Here is a 19,002-nt window from a genome sequence, read left to right as displayed (position 1 = left end):
CTGTTTTGCACATTGTCATTTGTTTCGTGTTTGGTATGTGGCACACTGTGTTCTGAGTGTGATTTGTTTCGGATGGTTGGTGTTTTGGAAGGTTTATTATTTATTTTATTATTTTATTTTAACATTCAAAATAAGCGCTCGATATAAATCTGTAATTGTGCTTGATGCTTTTACATTAATGCTTTTACACCAAACCTAATGTGTAAAATAATGGTATTTCGGGAAATTGTAAGGTTTACTGTAATTACATTGAACATTTTAAGTGATATAAATGCACACATCCCAATCAAAGGTCAAAGCACTGCTGAAATTGACTGAATTATAAAAGCCAAAAGTACTAAATGAAGAGCCGTTTGGGAGCTGAAAGAGCCGGTGGCTCTTGTTGCTGCGCTGGGCCAAATGATCTGGCTCCCAAAAAAAAACCCGGAATTCACTGGTGTAATGGTGGTAGATTTGAATTCTTCTATAGATTTGAATTCTTATGTCTGAATCTTATATAGTCACCAGCTTTGAGAGAGACACTTCAGCGACACTGAACACCCTAAACACTGAAATTATTGTTATCGGTGCTCAATAGTGTGATATAGTTGTGACAAATTAGGTTGAGAAGCACTGGAGTATTCCTTTAACACCCGTTAAATTCTGTGTTTTCTTATTTTATTCCTCTTCTTGTGCACAGAGCCCAGAGGTGAAGTGTGTACCATGTCACTCGTCCTGTACTGAGTGTACAGGCCCAGGGCCCTACAACTGCACCAGCTGCCATGCTCTAGAGCGCCTCACTGAGGATGGGAGATGTTTATCCTGCTGTGGAGACAAACACATGGACTCCTCCCCGGTGCCCTGGGAGTGCTGCCACTGCGGCGATGGTAAGACCTTCTGTCCTGTGTTAAAAACAGTGGGCCTCACCAACAATTCTTAAGAAGAAGTTTCTTCTTAAACCCCACTTCTTAAACCAACGTTTTCTTATTTGGGGTTTGTTTGTAGGTAAGAACAGAATCTACACACACTCGAGCGCAAAGCTTTGAACAGTTCTACGGTTTAAGAACACGCCATGAATCTGATGTAGACTTTTTTCTTAGGACCTTTCTCAAGATGAAATCTAAGAAAAAATGTAGGTACCGGTGAACGAGGCCTATTGGTTTGTTCTATGTTCAGTTTAAATACATCCTACAAAGTGTGAGAAAAGCCATTCTCTTTTTTAAAACAATGAGATGTTTGAGAGTCTGAATTTAAAGGATTGGTACAGTGAAATGTCAGTTTACACGTTTTTCCACTTCCCCTTGTCTAGAAGTCAATCATGGCCCAAAACTCTTAACCCACTCAAACCGGAGCAGACTGGAGCACAGTATTACTTACTGTAAGCTATAAGAATAAACAAAACTTCACCATGTTGCTGAACGTTGCAGTCAGCCATTTTAGACAACGGGGTGTTTTGCTGAATTCTGACTCCCCAGCAGAGCTGGCTTCCCTTTTGTGGCCATGTCATGCCGAAATCTGGACGCTAGAGTTGTGATTTCTGATGTTTCTTTTTACAATCTCCAGTTAGAAAATCTTAACCGTTGTTCATAAACAGAAACAACAGAACTGTGAGTGTAATCTGTAGCGTCCACACGCCTGTGTGACTTTTCTGACTTGAATTTGGCACAACGCTTGTTTTCTAAAGCTGCTGTTCAGCTGTTCATTTTTATAGTTCACAGTAAGTCATGCTGTACTCTGAACCACATTGTGTCTGCACACCCTTAATGAAGACATGGATGTGGTTTGAACGAGTTGAGAGATGCTTTGGGGATGTATTTTAGTCAGCAGTGTTAGCCTTGCAGCTCCAGTTCTAAACTAAAGAAGTAAATTTTGGACTCCAAACATGTCTTGGCTGATGGACCATATCTGGGGTAAATGGAAAAAAAATGTTTTTTTTTGCCAAAACATTCCTTTAAGATCATAAATTAAGTGATTAAAATTTTTTTTAGCCATACAGTCATGTGCAAAAGTTTGAACACCCCTGGTCAAATGACATGTTTTGTGGATTTTTCACAGAGAAAACACTGCACGTTTTAATGCACATTTCCTGTTTATTTGCTGAATCTGTGGCCTGTGAAAAAGTTATTGCACATTTCATATGTTAGTTTTTATCTCTTATGCTCGTGGGTATATTTTGGTTTTTCCATCTGAATTCACATGACCAAATCATAAGACAAATTTTTCACAAAATAAATGTTAATTTTTATTTTATTTGTTTTTTGTAAAAGTTCCCCTCAAACTGACAGAACGTGTGTTTTATGATTATACACATATTGCTATATGCTTAAGATTTACTGCTGAAAGCCAAAAATCTTAGGCGCTCTTTGTATTATTGTATAAAAGTAATTTTTATAGAGCAGATCACTGAAGAGACGCCATCTGTTTATAGTGTATAGCCCAGATTTGCGGAAAAATGGGTCGACTTTCAGTAGACAAAAAAGTTCAGCTTCTTTTATTATAAGGGTTTAAAATTACATTACCCGTATATTTGACTGGAAAGAAGACAGTTACAGCTCTCATACGACACCCACTTTCTGAATGTAGCTTATGAAATATGAAAGTTATGAAGAATATGACAAAGTGCGTTTTGGAACCACCGGTGGTCTCAAAGAGTTTAAAAGGTTAAACTCAGCAAATACCTAGAAATCATGCAGTAAAATCTGTAGAAAAATGTTCTCTGTAGCGGATGTGTTGACCGAGAATGTTTTGCATACAACTGATTGGGTAGATTGATTTGAAAACATCCTTTTAGATTCACAGTTCTTCATTTTTTAAGCCAGCTCAGAGAACATATGCCCCAAATCAGTGTTGTCAGAAGAAAACCTCATATCTCCAAAATGATAAAAAGTAGGAAAAAACCTACTTTACTTTTAATGTAACTCAATGGAACCAGACTTTTTTCCAAGTCATTTTGGGTCATTTCTTTTGGTTCATTCATCATGAAATTTACACACAATGTAAAGGGCACTAGGTATTATATGAAGTTTTCTTCCGACAACAGCAAAATGTAAAATTACAGATAGAACATTTATGGTTTTACTATATTAGCATCTTGGAGAAAAGCATCGTTTAAGAAAAACGCTTTCTGGTCAGCACCTCTGTAACCATCTCTAAACGTGCTCTCTCACAGCTCTGTCTCTAGACTGGTGCGTCCTCGGGATCAACTTTGACTTCCACAGCAGAGAGCAGGTGCCTGCAGGTAACCCCGCCCTTGTTGCCATCATAGCGATATTCCTGCTGCTGGCCGTAGGAGTGGTGGTCCTCCTTTTCATGCACTGGCGCCCCAAACTGCCCTCCTTTCCATCTGTCAAATCAAAGGGCTACACCAAAGTGGACAAAGAGCCCTCCTTCACCTCTGCCACCCTGCGGGACAGCATTCAGGCAGAGTACTGCGATAGAGACGATGATGAAGAGGAGGACAAGGACAGTGAAGATGAGATCGTGTACATGGGGCAGGATGGAGTGGTGTATAAGAAATTTAAGTACGGCCTTTTAGACCAGGAAGAGGACGACGTGGAGATGGAGTATGACGACTCCATCTATGCCTTCAGATGAAGTGTGTAGGACTGAAGTATGTGGGACTCTTTAGTAGCACTTTTCCACTTTCGTTGGCTGCCAGAAAATTATTTATTAGAAATGTGTTAAGAAAAATGAAGAACAAATGAGATAAATATGAACAAGTAATCAGCAATGTCAATAAAAAGTATTTTCCAATATATTGGAAAAAAGTTGTATTGATGCATCAAACAATAACAGCACTAAAAATGACCTTTTTCAGGATCAACTGAACATCATCTTCTTATTATTGACTTCCAGTGACAAGTTATTCATTTTCCAGTTTTAAGAAAGTATTTATTGTGTCCACTCTTTACCTTTAGAACACCTTCCATTCTTTTCAGGAGACTCACTTTCAGTTCAGTCTTAGAAGTTGGTTACATGTTCTGCTTTTTTATGCTCTAATTATTCTCAGATATAAATGCAGACTCATCAGTAGATAGACTGCCATACACTCAGAAGTCCAGTTTCAGTGTTCAGCGCAAAATTTCTTTTTCTGTCCATTTCTTTTTCTCAGAAATGGCTTTTTGACAGCTACACATCCTTTCAGACTCATAGTGTTGAGTTGTCTTCTCACAGCGAAGGGATGGACAGAAACACTTGGATTTTTCAGATCTGAGACAGGAGTGGAGCTTGACTTTCTCCCAAAGATGAAAGCTTTAAGTACTGTTTATAGGGTATATAGGTTACTGTTTAAAAGGGACAGTTTCGGTTGTCTACAAGGTCTTGTGTTGTTATGAGTCCCATTTTCTCTGTCACTTTTAATTATCTTTGAGCTCTTGAAAGTTCAAAAACTTTCATCTCCTCAGTAATGTCTCCTTTTGCGTAAGCTGACATTTGTGGTGAGAAGGTGTTTGTTTTCTGATTTTCATCACACGTGTTTTTGATCTTTTTAATGACTTCTAATTACTGGAGCACACATATTGTTTATACTTGTCTAGACAGTTTGCAAAACATGTTGCCCTGAGGGAGAGTAATGTTTCGATAACATCTTGAAAAATCATTTGTGGTGACGGTATTAAATATCAAATATTTCTGGTGTTGGAGGTGTTCAGCTTGGTCATAGCTGTGGTTCACCTCAGTGCAGCAAGTTGTAGATAATGTTTACCTTTACGTCACCTTTATGCCAGTACTGTAATTAGACTGCATACCAGAAACCCTCATATGGTCTTCAGGTCTGTGGGATCCATTTTCAATGTTTACCAAAAGAAAAAAAATTGTGATTTATTATTATTATAACCGCAGATTTCTTGGCCTTTGCTTGTTTTCTGTTATGAACATACACCGATCAGGCATAACATTATGACCACTTCCTTGTTTCTACACTCATTGTCCATTTTATCAGCTCCACTTACTATATAGGTGCACTTTGTAGTTCTATAGTTACAGACTGTAGTCCATCTGTTTCTCTGCATACTTTGTTAGCCCCCTTTAACCCTGTTCTTCAGTGGTCAGGACCCCCATGGACTAGGTACTATTTGGGTGGTGGATCATTCTCAGCACTGCAGTAACACTGACATGGTGGTATCTAGCCCCGACACCAATCCACTGGATCGGATTAGGCCAGGTGCTGGCAAGCCAAATGTTAAGAAGAGCCATTTTGTCCTTTCAACAAAAATCAAACCACCTTGGGAGCCACAACATTTTATGTCCATTTTACCATCTTGGCTGTAAATATATCTCTGTATGTGCTGATGTACTATTACAGGACAAAAATATATAAATGAAAGCGCAGACTTATTTTGCTCTGCTTTAAGCTTTAGCTCAGCTATAGCCGCTTTTCTCACATCTCCAACAGGAAACTTTTCCTCAAAAGTGAGATGATTTCTTGTAAAATCTCTCTAAACATTCAACTTTTTACGAGGCTGAAGTCGATTTCTCATTCACCAGGTTCTTGTTCGAATTTTCCCATTCCACCTCGTTTCGTTAGCTACTAGCTAGGCGAGACTGTTGTCTGTATTGCTATGGTGACCAGCACTCTGCGTGCCTTCAGAGTTAAAGGGTGAATTAGCAGATATAGGCTACATTAACTCCAGCATTTAAGACTGTTTATTGTTAAAACTGTATTAGAACGATCAGCAGAGCTTTATTTTACTGCAATGGAAGATTATTTTAATTTTACCTAAAGATCTAATTCTGCGGTCGAGCCGCAACAGGGCTAGTAAAAGAGCCGCATGCAGCTCTGGAGCCACATGTTGCCGACCCCTAGATTAGGAGATCCCTTGGCTGCTGAGTCACAATGATTCTTCCTTCCCTGATTTGCCAGCCGGATAAGAGACTGATAAGAGAAATCAACACACACAGCTAACTACAAGATGTTAGTGTTTTAATGCAAAGAGATCCAACTGTGTTTTGATTATCTACCCCATACAGCAAATATAACTTTAAAGCCAACAAATAAAAGTCTAAGTTCATTAAGATGTTTGCAGTCCCCAAAGCAACTGAGGCAAAAGCAAGTTACAAAGACAGATTTGAGTTTTAGCAACTTTAATGACAGAATATCTGGGAGACAAGCTGACATTGTACATACAGCTGGACAGACTGTATTGCTCTTATTAGGCTTAATCGCCCTCACTAGTGGGCTGCTCATTACTACTTACTTAAGCAATAACTAGACTGGATTAAGTCCCAGTGCATGTTTACTTGAGTATTTATACATCATAATCTTTTGCATATCATTTATTGATATGAAGACATCTTATCTAACAGGTCAGATACAGTTAACACTTAATCTAGAGGAACAGGTTAAGACTTAATCTAACATCTGACCAACTGTAATAAGCACAGTTCATGCAGACCCCATGTAATTCTTATAGGGGATGTTAACCCCTTAGTATGTTAACTGGAAATCTTTACTGGAGAATTGAGGGTCAGTTTGTCTTTATTGTGAGCTAATTGTGTTTTATTACTGGGGTGTTGATATGAATCAAAAGAAAATAAGCACATTATAGACCAAACCTGTGCTGGGAAATGCGTAATTCATCATAGTAGTAATGAGCAGACAGTTATTTACCAGCTACTGGCTTAATAAGAGCATTACAATGGCTTTAATGTCCCCCATTTTGATACGGTGATGATTTGTATCATTGGACGTGGACAGAGCACTCCCCAAAAAACTGAGGAAAATGTACATTTGAAGTTGGAGCATGTTATAAACTTCAAGGAACACCAAGATGGGTTTATTTATTTCTGTTGTTTTGCTTTTGATGTTTAAGGCACTGTACCGCATTTACAGCACACTACATACACGATACACAAGCATTTAAGAATGCTAGCTGTGCTGAAATTGTAATTATTTACATACGAAGGCAAGCGTGTTTACCAGTGTACTGACTATGGGAGACATGCACACAACATAATGGGTAAAATGTTTTGAAGCACACCTTTTCACTGGGTGTATCTAGTTTCAGTCAAGTTTTGATCTAAACAAGCACAGCTCATTTTAAAAACATATGACACAAAAGGTTCTCCGACAGATCTGTCAATCATGTGTGGTTATGATAAAGGAGATCTGCAGTAATATTGTGATTGTGAGCACATTTGAATATATGGGAGGTATATAGAATAAGAGAAGCACCACATAAAATATTCACACCCCATTTTATCAGATACACCAAGGAGAAGTCAAAGCCCACCAGTCAAAAAGTTAGTTATTCGTCTTGCAGATTTTTCTGAGGTCAGACCTCAATATCATTGAATGCATTTGGAATTGCTTGGATCACGCTGGACATTCAACCAACTTGCAAGACTAAACTTTGGACGTGTGGAAAAACATCCACTCTCGTTCACTCTATTAGACACACCTATCCTGTTGGTCCACCTTGCAGATGTAAAGTTGGAGACAACAGCTCATCTATTGCTGGACAGCTTGTGTTGGTTATCTTCTAGGTTTTCATCAGTGGTCAGTTTCTGGCCACAGGATGCTGTTGGCTGGGTATTTTTGGTCGGTGGACAATTCTCAGTTCAGCAGTGATGCTTGTACCAGTGCAATACAAACTACCACCGCCACTACCAAGTCAGTGCTGAGAATGATCCACCACCCAAGCAATATCTGGTCAGTGGTGGTTCTACAATGTAATTCCGTTGATGTACAGGTCAAAGGGGGCTGATAAACTGTGCAGCAGATGAGCTACAGTCAGTAATACTGTTAGTTCACAGTAGAAGCTGACATGATGTGCTGTTAGAATAAGTTAGCTTAGACAAACGGGGTACATGCTGGGTTATACTTGGCCTGGATGTTATCCTTGGAGCTGAGCCAGAAGCCAACTGCTTGTACATGCTCATGTCTTTGACTTCTGTGTTCTCAGTAATATATATATATATATATATATATATATATATATATATATATATATTATATATAAGCTGATGTCGGAACAAAACCTCTTATCTCCAAAATGAATCACGAAGAATGAAAAAACATACTTTACTTTTAATGTGTCAATAGAACCAGAGTTTTTTCCAAGTCATTCTGGGTAATTTCTTTTAATACATTCATCATGAGATTTACACACAATGTAAAGGAAAATAGGCATTTTCAAACGTCAAAAACTGAAAAACGACAAAAATGGAGATGTAAGGTTTTATTCTGAAAGCAGCGTATATATGCATAATGTATGTACTATGCAAACGGCTTAAGTACCAAAGCACATCATTTAAAAGCACTTAACTCAGTTATAAGTGGGATTTCGCTTGTAAAATTGCCATGTAATGTTACAATCATCACAAAAAAAACAAATACAGCACAAAAGATTTTTTTTCAAACAGTTGATATCATTTGAGCTAGTTCGAAGTATGCATATCCGTGTATATTAGACCTCTTGGACAAATAAACCCACAAAGAAGTATAAAAATATATATAAACACAAATAAGCCTTAAAGCCTTCTATTTGTAGTTTCTCTTCAATGCCTACTTTGACTAATCTCTCTAAACTGTAAACCTACAAAGGGCACTTCTATGGTAGGTATTTAGACTAAATAGCCAGTGAGTGTGAGTATCTCATGTGGTGTTTCCATTATTCCATTATTGCCTGATCATTGGAAAAGCATGATTTGTCAAGGTTTATTGTCAAGGCCCATTGGAATCTTGCAGTTGCCCCACGCAACCACATTTATATATGTATAAAATTATATATGAATGAAAAGGTCAATCAATTATTACAAATAATACAAAACAAACACAAGACAAATAAATTACTTAAAAGGGAATGGCTCCATCATCTCTATTTACACACACATTTATACAACTGTATGCATACTCTTAAATATTCAGAAGATCATCACAACTCATTTGAAAATGTTCACCTGGTTCATTAGAACATGCCTGATTCTCAACTACAAAAGCAGGATCTTCCCTTGAGTAAAGAACCAGGCTTATATGATGGGGTGAGAAATCAGACACTCCCGTTTAGTCTTGTGACGGATCTGCTACACAGTGTGATATCAATGTTACAGAAAACTCAGTCTAAATAAGTCTCACTGTCCTGAAGGTTCTTCCTCCCCACTGAGACGTCCTTCATAAATGTTACACAATAGGGGAAGGCTTTTTTTTTCTGTTTTGGGGATCCATCACCAGCCTTTCTTAAAGGAATACGCCAACATTGGTCAACCTGATCTCTGTGTGCCGCTTCTGTACCGCAGACAATAATTACAATTTGTTTCCCTGCACTTAGAAAAGAAGAGAAAATCCAATAGCTTGAAACAAGTTATAATAGACCTCAACAAGGCAGCTGCTTCAAACGGGTAAGAGCTGCAGTGAATGGACAGCCCCTACTACACATGACATTAAACACCTCTCAGGTGACCAGATAAGTAGACATCAGTAATGTAAAGGTGAACAGGGTCCAGTGCATCCCAGAGACGCACTGTGATCCAACTGCTCGGTCCACCTTCGGAGGTGGTCGGTGACGTTTATGACCACATATCAATTATACTGCGAACGCAGAAGATCTGTGTGTTCCTGACAGCAACTATTACAGCTTTACTTTAAGCCGACTACAATCAGACTGTGAACTAGATGCGTTTTCACCAGTTGAGTTCAGACAAATAAATGCAAAAGATGTGCATTTACTGGGTCACATAATGAGTCTTGCAAGAACAACAAAGCTTTTAACGTTTGGTTACTCACTTGCAAAGTAGCGGACATTAATGTTAGCATGTATGCTTGCAGAAAAAGTATTTTTCTCTCACGTTTAAACACTTGAGAGATGCTTGTAAGCTTTGCTCAGCTCTACACATGATTCTAGGTACAAGCTAGTATTAGCTACAAAGTAAAGCGAGCTATGAAGGAGGTAGGCTTGTACTGTAATAGTTCCATATAATGGAAAAAAGACTATTCCATTGTTAACTGCCATTATTTCTGACTATTAATCAGCAAAATCATGTCATGATTGTGACATATTATAGAGATGAAGAGTCATGAAATCTGAGTCACTGGAGACGCATTTTTACCTTGTGGTGGGCAATTTAAATCTAATATTACATACATACATATCACAATATGTATTGTTTTCTGACAAATATTACGCTAGAATGGACAAAAATTGTGCGATATTTAAAAATGCTATTAAAAACTATGAGTACAAATGATTTTAATCACATACTGACCTGCAATAAAACCAATTAATCAGGCCTAATTATGCTCTGTAGTAAAACACAGTTATTTGGAGTTCTAGAAACACAATATCCACAATATGCTTGGTAAAGCATGTTGTGAAGCAATTCATCACAATAATAATAATAATAATAATAATAAACATTCATACTGCCCAGCCCTAGTTATACGTCTTGCTGTCCACTTGTGATCAGATCACTAAAGACGGATATTAACACCGGGTATGAGGCCAACTCTTGCTTCAGATGCTTCAGCAGCTGCCTGTTGTCTTCTAGTATAATCGTGTTTTGAGTTGAACGGGTTTGTGTGTTCTTTTCTAAGTACAGAGAAATAGGCCAAAACTGTCTAGAGCAATAGACCATATGCTACGTGTACATGGTAATGCTTATACTTTCCCCCATGACAAACACTGGAACCCCACTCCTCCTGCCTTTTCATCTCTTTATACAGACTGACCTTGGAAAAGTATGTAGTGACAAAGCTGGCTCTGCAGTCATTACCAACACCATTCAGCAGCTCCACACTGACACGTAAACCTTCCTCTAAAATGCTATAGTATAAAAATAACATTTTAAAGCATGTTGCAGTGGCTTTACCCCAAGAAAATGGAAGATGGGACACAACAGGCAAGTGATAGGGTCAAGTCAGTGACCGTTCATAATCTCATCGCTCGTTGTGGATACAGATGATCTGAAAAAGTTGTCCTCTTTCAGTTTCAAGTGTTCTGGCAAGTCCAGCTTTTTTTTCGCTTCTTCAATGTCACCACGAATTGCTGCTATCAATTCCTCTGGAAAACACAGAACATACAAGTTACAGTGCTGGCTTGGCTGTGAGTCAGTATCTAGTGCATGTGTGCGGCTGTCAACGAAGAAGTGAATGTGAAGGGGGTCACACGTCTTACCAAGTGAATTGAATCCTCTTTCTGGGCGAATGTAGCCCACCATGGCCACACTTAGCGTTTGACCGTAGAAATCCTCTTTAAACTTGTGGATCAGATGTGTTTCCTGTCAGAAATATGAAGGAAAGCAATAAACACACAGTCTAAGCAGAAACTGCACTGAAGTAACAGGTACACAATTAAGAGTAAAACAGACCATCTATAGACCAAAGTCTGAAAACCTCAGTCAAATGACATGTTTTGTTGTTTCTACTAAGTGAAAATTAGCTAACACATCCTCTACAGAGAACACACTGTCAGAAAAAGAGGTTCTGTTCAGGTACATTTTTCATTCATTAAGGTACAAACAGTGTAAATGTTCCCTCAAAGGTACAACAGTGGTTTAAAAGGTCCAATTGTGCACCTTAAATAAGATTTATCAGGTGAAAAGTACATATTTGTTTTAAAACAGAACAATACAATAAAAGCCTGGAGACGAGACGGGGTGTGTGGAGTCAGTACAGCTTAAAAAATATAATTTCAATGATTTCTGGTACAATTATGACTAAAGGTACTGAGATGTACTCTTGAGGGTACCACCCCAGTGACAAGAGGGGCACTGCCCCAGTGACAGTTTAGTACCTTTATTTCTGAGAGTGTATAAAATCTGCTAAAATTTTGCACACGGTACGTTATTTTCTTCCCCCGTAGTATGTTAAGTTCAGCTAAAAAACAATAAATGTGCATTAAAATGTGCTGAAGTGTCTCTGTAGAGGATGTGTTCATTCATTTTCACTTACAGAGATGCCCAAACTTCTGCAAAAGACTGTATAGTCTCAAATTACTACCACCAAAATGAAACCAAAGGAAAATTACTGCAGCACAGGGCTGTTAGAAACTTGCTCATACCCCACTCTCTCAGGCAAAGACAGAATATATATTTTTGTTCATTTTTTTCTATTCCGCCATGCCTGTGGGAAACATGATATATTTTCATACATTTCCAACTCATCTGAACCCTCTGGACACTTAAGCTGTATGTAAAATACTGCACGGTATGTTGCACTCTGGGAATCCCCCAGCAGAGACAGAGGATTTACTCTACCGTAGCCTGCCGGCCTATTAAAGCCCATTGTTTCAACAGTAAAAGTCAAACAAACACTGCCTGTACATTTTATTTAATATTATTTAGCAAGCTGTGTAAAATTAGATTCCTCATCTCTAGTTCTGTCTGTTCTCTTTCCCAGCAACATGATTATCGCCCTTGAATCATCTTCATTGGCTTAATTATCAGCTTACTAACTGAAATGCAGGTGTAACAATATGTAGCTAGCAGTTACAAGCTAACAGAATGTAACCTGCCATGGTGGCACACGGACAAGTGGAGATACTGACCACCGGCGTGAAGAACATTTATTTATTAAGGCCCAATCCCATTTCTTCTTTTTTACCCCTACCCCTTGTTTTCGAGTGTCACTCTAACCCCTTGGAACTGAGTTACAAGGGGTAGTGGTTGAAATTCTTGCCCTATGAAATGGGGCATCAACCCTCAAATTAAAAAAATAACAACAAAAACATCGCTTCATTAACAGCTACTAATGGTGCTCGGCAGGCGACCCGACCCGTCTTCAGTGATAGCAAAGAAGGGAGAAGTTCAGCTCCTCACTGCTGGGCTTTAGTGACATTTAGGGCATCATGTGCTTTCAAAGACAATTATTTATTATTTATATAATAAATAATTATTTATAAGACAATTATTTATTATCACCCACCGCTAATTCTTTGGTGATATGAAGCTGAAGTCAGATATTCACCAGCTTCTTGTTCCAATTTTCCCGTTCCACCTTAAATGTTGCGGCAGTTACATTCTGGTGCTTCAGGCATCAGAACTGCTGGACTATTTAAGGTGGAACGGGAAAGTTAGTTAGCTAGCTACCGAGGCATTAGCATGCTATTAGCGATTTTATGGCTCGCGCAGCCATCTTTGCCGTCTCATAACACTCTGTTTGGAGTGAGCCTCTGAAAAACCTCCGTTTGGAGGGCCATGTAGCCTTGACACTTCGCCCTACCCCTCTATCTCAACATAAATTGGGACACCCTACTCCTAGACGTGAACGCGCAAAACAGAGGGCTAAGGGCTAAGTGGTAGGGACAAGGGGTGAAATGGGATTGGGCCTAAGTCTGGCCACCCCTGCTGTAGTAGAACCATAATCTATTCATTCATACTAGTGGCATTCTTCTTTTCACTCTGTTAATTTCTTTTATCACTGCTACGACTTAATCTAGTACAAACATTATAAACAGCGTCCACTTCAGTCACAGACTGAGGACTCACCATTGATTTCTTTGTATTTTTGTAGTACGGGTTCCAGCCGATGCTCATCACCATCTTGTGGATTTCTCCACTGTCCACTCGTGCCCAGCCATAGTAGATGCCTGTGCTGATGTCAGCAGGGAGATTGTCCACTACAGACATTGGGAAGTTTGCTGTGGCAGATATGAATAAGGTTACAAAGGTTACAAAACATATAGTTAGTCACTTTAAAACTCATTCAAGCTTCCACAGGGCCTTTATTTTGTACTAAAAAAGCTGGCCATTCTTTACAATGAGTCAGGACTTGCCTGACCATCAGTGCACAATAGCTTGGCTCCCTTATCAACTATCAGCCTTAACCTATGACCTGCTTATAGGCTTAACTTTTCAGAGCAACTGTGGGCTTTGAACTGAACATGATTGAATTAACATGGTCAACACTGAAACTGGCTGACTTTGTCAACCCTAAATCAATCTTAAAATTGGAATGTGCATAAATTTATCGCCGCCATTAATGCTAAATTAAGCAAAATGCATGAAAAAGAACATTTAAAACAAAACACACAGAATTCTAACACGTCAATTACTGTTAAATTGAAGTAATTATTCAAATCAATGGAAAATAAAGTATTTCATTGGCTGATTTTCGGTTGGGTTACTAGTTAAACATCAACTGTAACACAGTGAATCTTTATTGTTGAAACCCTGATTGGCTTGCCGAGCTGATTTAAGCAACATTAACTGAACATGAAGTCCATCTGGTTATGGTTGGAAACAGTGAATTTTTTGACTAGCAAGTTACCATTACTATTAGTGCAAACAATCCTTTACCATATTTCTCAAGATGAATGCTCTGTTAAACAAGGCAACAGACACATATTTTCATCAAGACTGGCCAAAGACACATTTAATAAGCCTTAAGATAAAGTTAGTTAGCCTATTTACGCACATACAGAGAAGCCGAGTTAACATATATAATTTAAGTATTGTGGAGGCACTGGGTGATATGTTGTCTATCCACTCGCATGAGCGCAACACAATGAGTGCGGATACAAGGTGGTTTTAATGAAGTGGCTCAGTGTACATTCAGACAAAATGTGCTCAATACAGCGTTTTATCAAGGTACTGTCTGAGATGTCTTTCCTAGTCACATTTGGATATACTGAAGCAACTCTGGTCATATGCTAGAACACACATTCCCAATGTGCTCCTTCCTAGACTTCTGTGACAAAGACCAAAGTCTTTAGTTCGTTATATATAAATTAAACCATCGCCATCACTCGGTGTTTGGCTTTGGGTCCTGTTGTGCTGCTTGCTGTGAAGGACAATTAAAGATTAACTGATAGTAATACACAGACACAACTGAAATCGCTAGCGTAATGTGTTGCGTCCACCTCCCGCGTTCGCATGAAGGGGTGTCAGGCTCTGCCAGGGGGGGTCGGCGCCACTGAACTGTAACTGATCTGGCGTGCAACAACACCCCCCGTTAAATGGCTGGAGTCCAGTACGGGCTTCATAGTGTGATCTTTTGCAGAAAATTGGAATGTCTATGGCACACACACACACACACACACACACAATATATATATATATACACACACACACATAGATAGATATTGATATATTGAGACCTTATTCACAATAACAGAGTATAAAATAAAAATGAGAAAACCAGGCATTAAACAGCACCAATAAGAAACTTAAGTAAATGATGATGATTAAATAAAATAATAAATCAAATTGATAAAGTACAGTAAGTAAAACAGAATTTTTCAAATGTTGTAAAAACAACCGGCACCTGCAACATAATTAAATCATTCGAGTGGTTTCTTTAAGGGCCTGCATTAAAAGACAACAACAAAGTCATATATGAAAATAAAAGAGGCCTTATAAATAAATAAAATCCAGTGTCTATCATGCCTTATGGAGAGAGAGGGCCACCTATCCTTAACATACAGCTAACAATGATGAGTATTAGAATTGTCGCAGGTAATAAATCTTACTGTAACTTACACTGTGACTCTTAATATTTGTATCACTTTTAAAAGAGATGTTGAACTTATAGTCAATATTTCTGGCTCTAAAAAATAACACAAATTTAGTTTTATCTGCATTAAGAACCAATTTATGATCTTTGAGTGCAACTTGTAAGTCATCAAAAGCAGTGCTGAAGGACATTAACAGCAGAATGTACAGTATCTGCAGAACAGTGCAGGACTGTCATCAGCATAAACATGTACATTACATCCAGTTACAGAAGGAACAATGTTGTCAATGTAAATTGTAAATAAAACAGGCCCCAAAACTGAGCCTTGTGGGACACCGTTAGTAATCTGCACAAATTTGGTCACACAGTGCTGTCTGTACATGAGGTAACTCTCAAACCATTTATAGGTGATGTGATCAAGTCCACTGCTAAGAAGCCTTTTTAAAAGTGCTGAGTGATCCACTGTATTGAATGATTTTAAAAGATAAAAAAAGGGCTGCACAATGCCTCTTTATCTAAAGCTGATTTGAAACCAGATTGACTTATGCTAAGAATAGCATGCGCTGAGATGAATGATTATAGCTGATTATTTACTAGAGATTCTAGTGTTTAACCAAGCTTGGTAATTTGGGATAGGCCTATAATTGTTGAGGTCAGATGATCCACACCCTTTACATAGAGGGGTTACATAAGCAGCCTTCCAGACCTAAGAAACTATCCTGGCTAAAACTAAAAGAATAAAAATACACTTTAGGTAGCCGACTACCATTGGAGTAGCACACTTTAAAAGACAGGGATCAACTTTATCCTCACCATCATCCGATTTCACTAAATTTAAAGCTAGTAATGCATTAACCACGTCACTACAGGAGAACAACTGAGTGAAGCGAGGCTTCAGCATTACCTGGACATGTGGATCAGTAATGGACAAAGTGGGGCCTGCATGAACTTCAGAAAATAAGTTGCCAGCTGATGCAAAGTGATTATTAAAAGCTACACAAATCTCATTCAGATCTCATGTTGAACACCCACTGGCAGTACCAAGAGGAGGGACTGAGAAGGAAGACTGTGTTCCAGAATTTTGCTGGGTTTAAATGTGATTTTGGAATTAAAAACAGATACTGTTTAGATTTAGCCTTTCTTATCACAGATGTGCATTTGTTTTTAAGCTGCCTAAAAGCAAACCAATGACCAGGATCACCAGACTGTCTGGCAAGAGACTTTATTTCTCGCTTTAAGCGATGCTGACAGTTTAGCTGTGAACCAGGGACTCAATGTATTTTGTGTGTGATATTTTTAAAGTTGTGCACTTTTAGATTAAAGGCTTTACAAAAATGGCCAAGAGCTAATCCAACATCAGGGACTTCAGCAGTATATTAAATTTCATTATTAGCAGATCATGCAAAAAAAAAAATCTTTACTTGGAGATGTGTGGTTATGTGTGTTAAAATGTTGGAAGTGTTGTCATTTTTATTTTTAATGGCCTTTAATAATTTGATCCATTATCATTTAAATCTTAAAATAGCTATGATTTTAACGATGTTAATTCCTTTTCTGCTCCTGTAACCATGAAAAGTGTTTTTTTTTATCGTTTTTCTATTCGAGATCTAATTTGTAGTCTTTTCTTTTTACTTTTCAGAGTACATCAGATAAATGAATGGGTGCTAAACTACACAACATTGCGTTTTACAGTATTGAGGTTTAAGAGAGAACTTTGGAAAAACATCACGGATTAAACTTCTGAAAGACTGTACAGTATCTTACTGAGACAAATATTATTCCAGACAGGAATGGGGGGTATTTCACAAAACAGGATTTCTCATTTAGCCAGATAACGTAAGCCCGAAGTTCAGGACTGTCCAATAGGAATGTTCCTTCACTCTTCTCCAACTGGACAGGCCTAACTTTAGGCTTAAGTTATAAGGCTAAACTGAGAAATCCTGCTTTGTGAAATACCCCCTGCTCCCCCTGCTGCTCTGCATGGTTTGGTTTTCTCTACTTTTACACATCTGAGCTATACTGTTAGCTAATAATCTCTCCTTTCTTGAGCTAAAAGGTGTGCGGAGCAGATGAAAACACAAGAACATACAGTGCAGAAGGTCAGCTACAGGGCAAAGTGTCAAAGCCAGTCCAGTGTACATCTCGCTTCAAAAGGTCGCCATAAGGACAGAACATGCATAACCAAGCTGTGTACATCCCATGAAAATAAAACTATTCTTATATAAAATTATTTTTATTACAATTTGCAATACTGCCCATACTTGCCACTGTTCTGCTGTGTACTGGTGTTCTGACGAATTGTGCTACCTTGTCCAAATGTCCTACTGCCTATTTCTAAGGAAGCGCGCAACATAAAACTGTAGGTGGGGTATTTTGATGGCCTAAATTGAAGCTGAGTCTGTACTGAATTAACATGAAAAACACAAGAAAACGTTTGAAACATGACGTCACTCCGCTAGAATAATGATGTGCGCATGCTCAGTAGGACAACGCGATGGGTAGGACAAACTGTCAGAACACCGGCACGCGGGCCGCTGTCCAGTACTTCCGTTATGAGTGTGACGGAACAGCAACATCTCAGCTACAGCTCCTGCTGGGTTTACAGGACTGGTGTCTGAAATGATAGTCGAATGACCAAAGCCACACGGACCCCTGTGGGGTCACTTTAAGAGATGAAATCGGAACAAAACACCAGAGTGACGGTAGCGGGGCTGATGAACCGCGGGGTCACTGGCTGAGTTCTCCAATGCTCACTGAACTGTAACCTGATGTCTGTCGTGATATTTAATTTGACCAGAACCCTCCAGAGCTACACCGCGGCCACTGTGCCTGATTTAGCCCGCTCAGCCTCTTACCTGTAGGGATTCCCAGCTCCTTGCTCCCCCTTCCAAATCCTCGCACCACCGGTCCTCGGCAGAAATACGGCAGGCCATTCATGTCCACTGTTAGCGCTGCTGCTACACCGACGACCAGCGATGACCCAAAGCGAAAGTAGCCGTAGCTCCCTTACAGCAGCGCAACGCTGAGTAACTCCTGCTGGACACATGGAGAAAATGTCACGCAGGGATCGCGGAGATGACCCTGAAGATCCTTCTAGAACTCGGAGCGCGGTGTGAAGTCAGTAGACGCTACAGGACAAAACACCTGGATGAAATAAACGAACGGACTCTGACTCACCTGTGAAGACTCGAGAGAGGGTCTGTAGGTGGTCTTGAATGGTTTAAAGCAGTGCTGGGTCTGCTGAGTCTCCGGAAACTCGGACAGAAGCGCTCAGACGGAGGCGGCGCGGCGGTTTTAGGGAGGGCGTCCTTCGCCTGCGTCGTTCCTCTTTTGGCACGTTCAAAATAAAAGCCCGACGCAAACTCCCAAACGTGTTGTATAAATTAATTACTTCATAATAAAAGCATAAAAATAAAAGTATTCTCATCGTGCTGAACGAATTAGAAAATAAAAACTACAAGAAAAAAAAGCATATATATATATATATATATATATATATATATATATATATATATATATATATATATATATACGGCACATTCTCCATCAGCCTGAAAAACCCTTTAATGTAAACAACCTATTCATACAAAAGGTTCTTTGAGTGTTCATGGTTCTATATAGAGCCACTTTTTTACTGA

The 19,002-nt window shown here is 39.0% G+C and overlaps 2 protein-coding genes across 3 annotated transcripts; one reads left to right on the top strand and one right to left on the bottom strand.

Moving 5' to 3' along the window:
- Positions 1 to 679: 679 nt before the first annotated feature.
- On the top strand, positions 680 to 3,807 carry LOC118813317 (proprotein convertase subtilisin/kexin type 5-like; the record flags this gene model as incomplete). Its single annotated transcript, XM_036578575.1, is given in 2 exon segments — positions 680 to 866; positions 3,149 to 3,807. Coding segments are annotated over 2 exon segments (612 nt in total), but the record flags the coding sequence as incomplete, so codon positions are not given.
- A 4,334-nt stretch (positions 3,808 to 8,141) lies between these two features.
- rfk (riboflavin kinase) lies at positions 8,142 to 18,677 on the bottom strand. Of its 2 annotated transcripts, none has more exons than XM_036578573.1 (5): positions 18,542 to 18,677; positions 18,220 to 18,397; positions 13,399 to 13,550; positions 11,088 to 11,190; positions 8,142 to 10,973 (listed from the first exon to the last, which is right to left on the bottom strand). In XM_036578573.1, the coding sequence occupies exons 2-5, from the start codon at positions 18,299 to 18,301 to the stop codon at positions 10,831 to 10,833; spliced, it is 480 nt and encodes a 159-aa protein (XP_036434466.1). In that variant the 5' UTR covers positions 18,302 to 18,397; positions 18,542 to 18,677; the 3' UTR covers positions 8,142 to 10,830. The 2 variants fall into 2 exon arrangements, with proteins under 2 accessions (XP_036434466.1, XP_036434467.1); XM_036578574.1 differs by having other exon boundaries at positions 18,220 to 18,400; positions 18,542 to 18,674.
- Positions 18,678 to 19,002: the final 325 nt, after the last annotated feature.

Source organism: Colossoma macropomum, unplaced genomic scaffold, assembly GCF_904425465.1.
Source record: "Colossoma macropomum unplaced genomic scaffold, Colossoma_macropomum, whole genome shotgun sequence".
Taxonomy (NCBI): Eukaryota; Metazoa; Chordata; class Actinopteri; order Characiformes; family Serrasalmidae; genus Colossoma; species Colossoma macropomum.
Note: the sequence above shows the minus strand (reverse complement) of the source record. Positions and strands in the feature narration are given on the sequence as shown.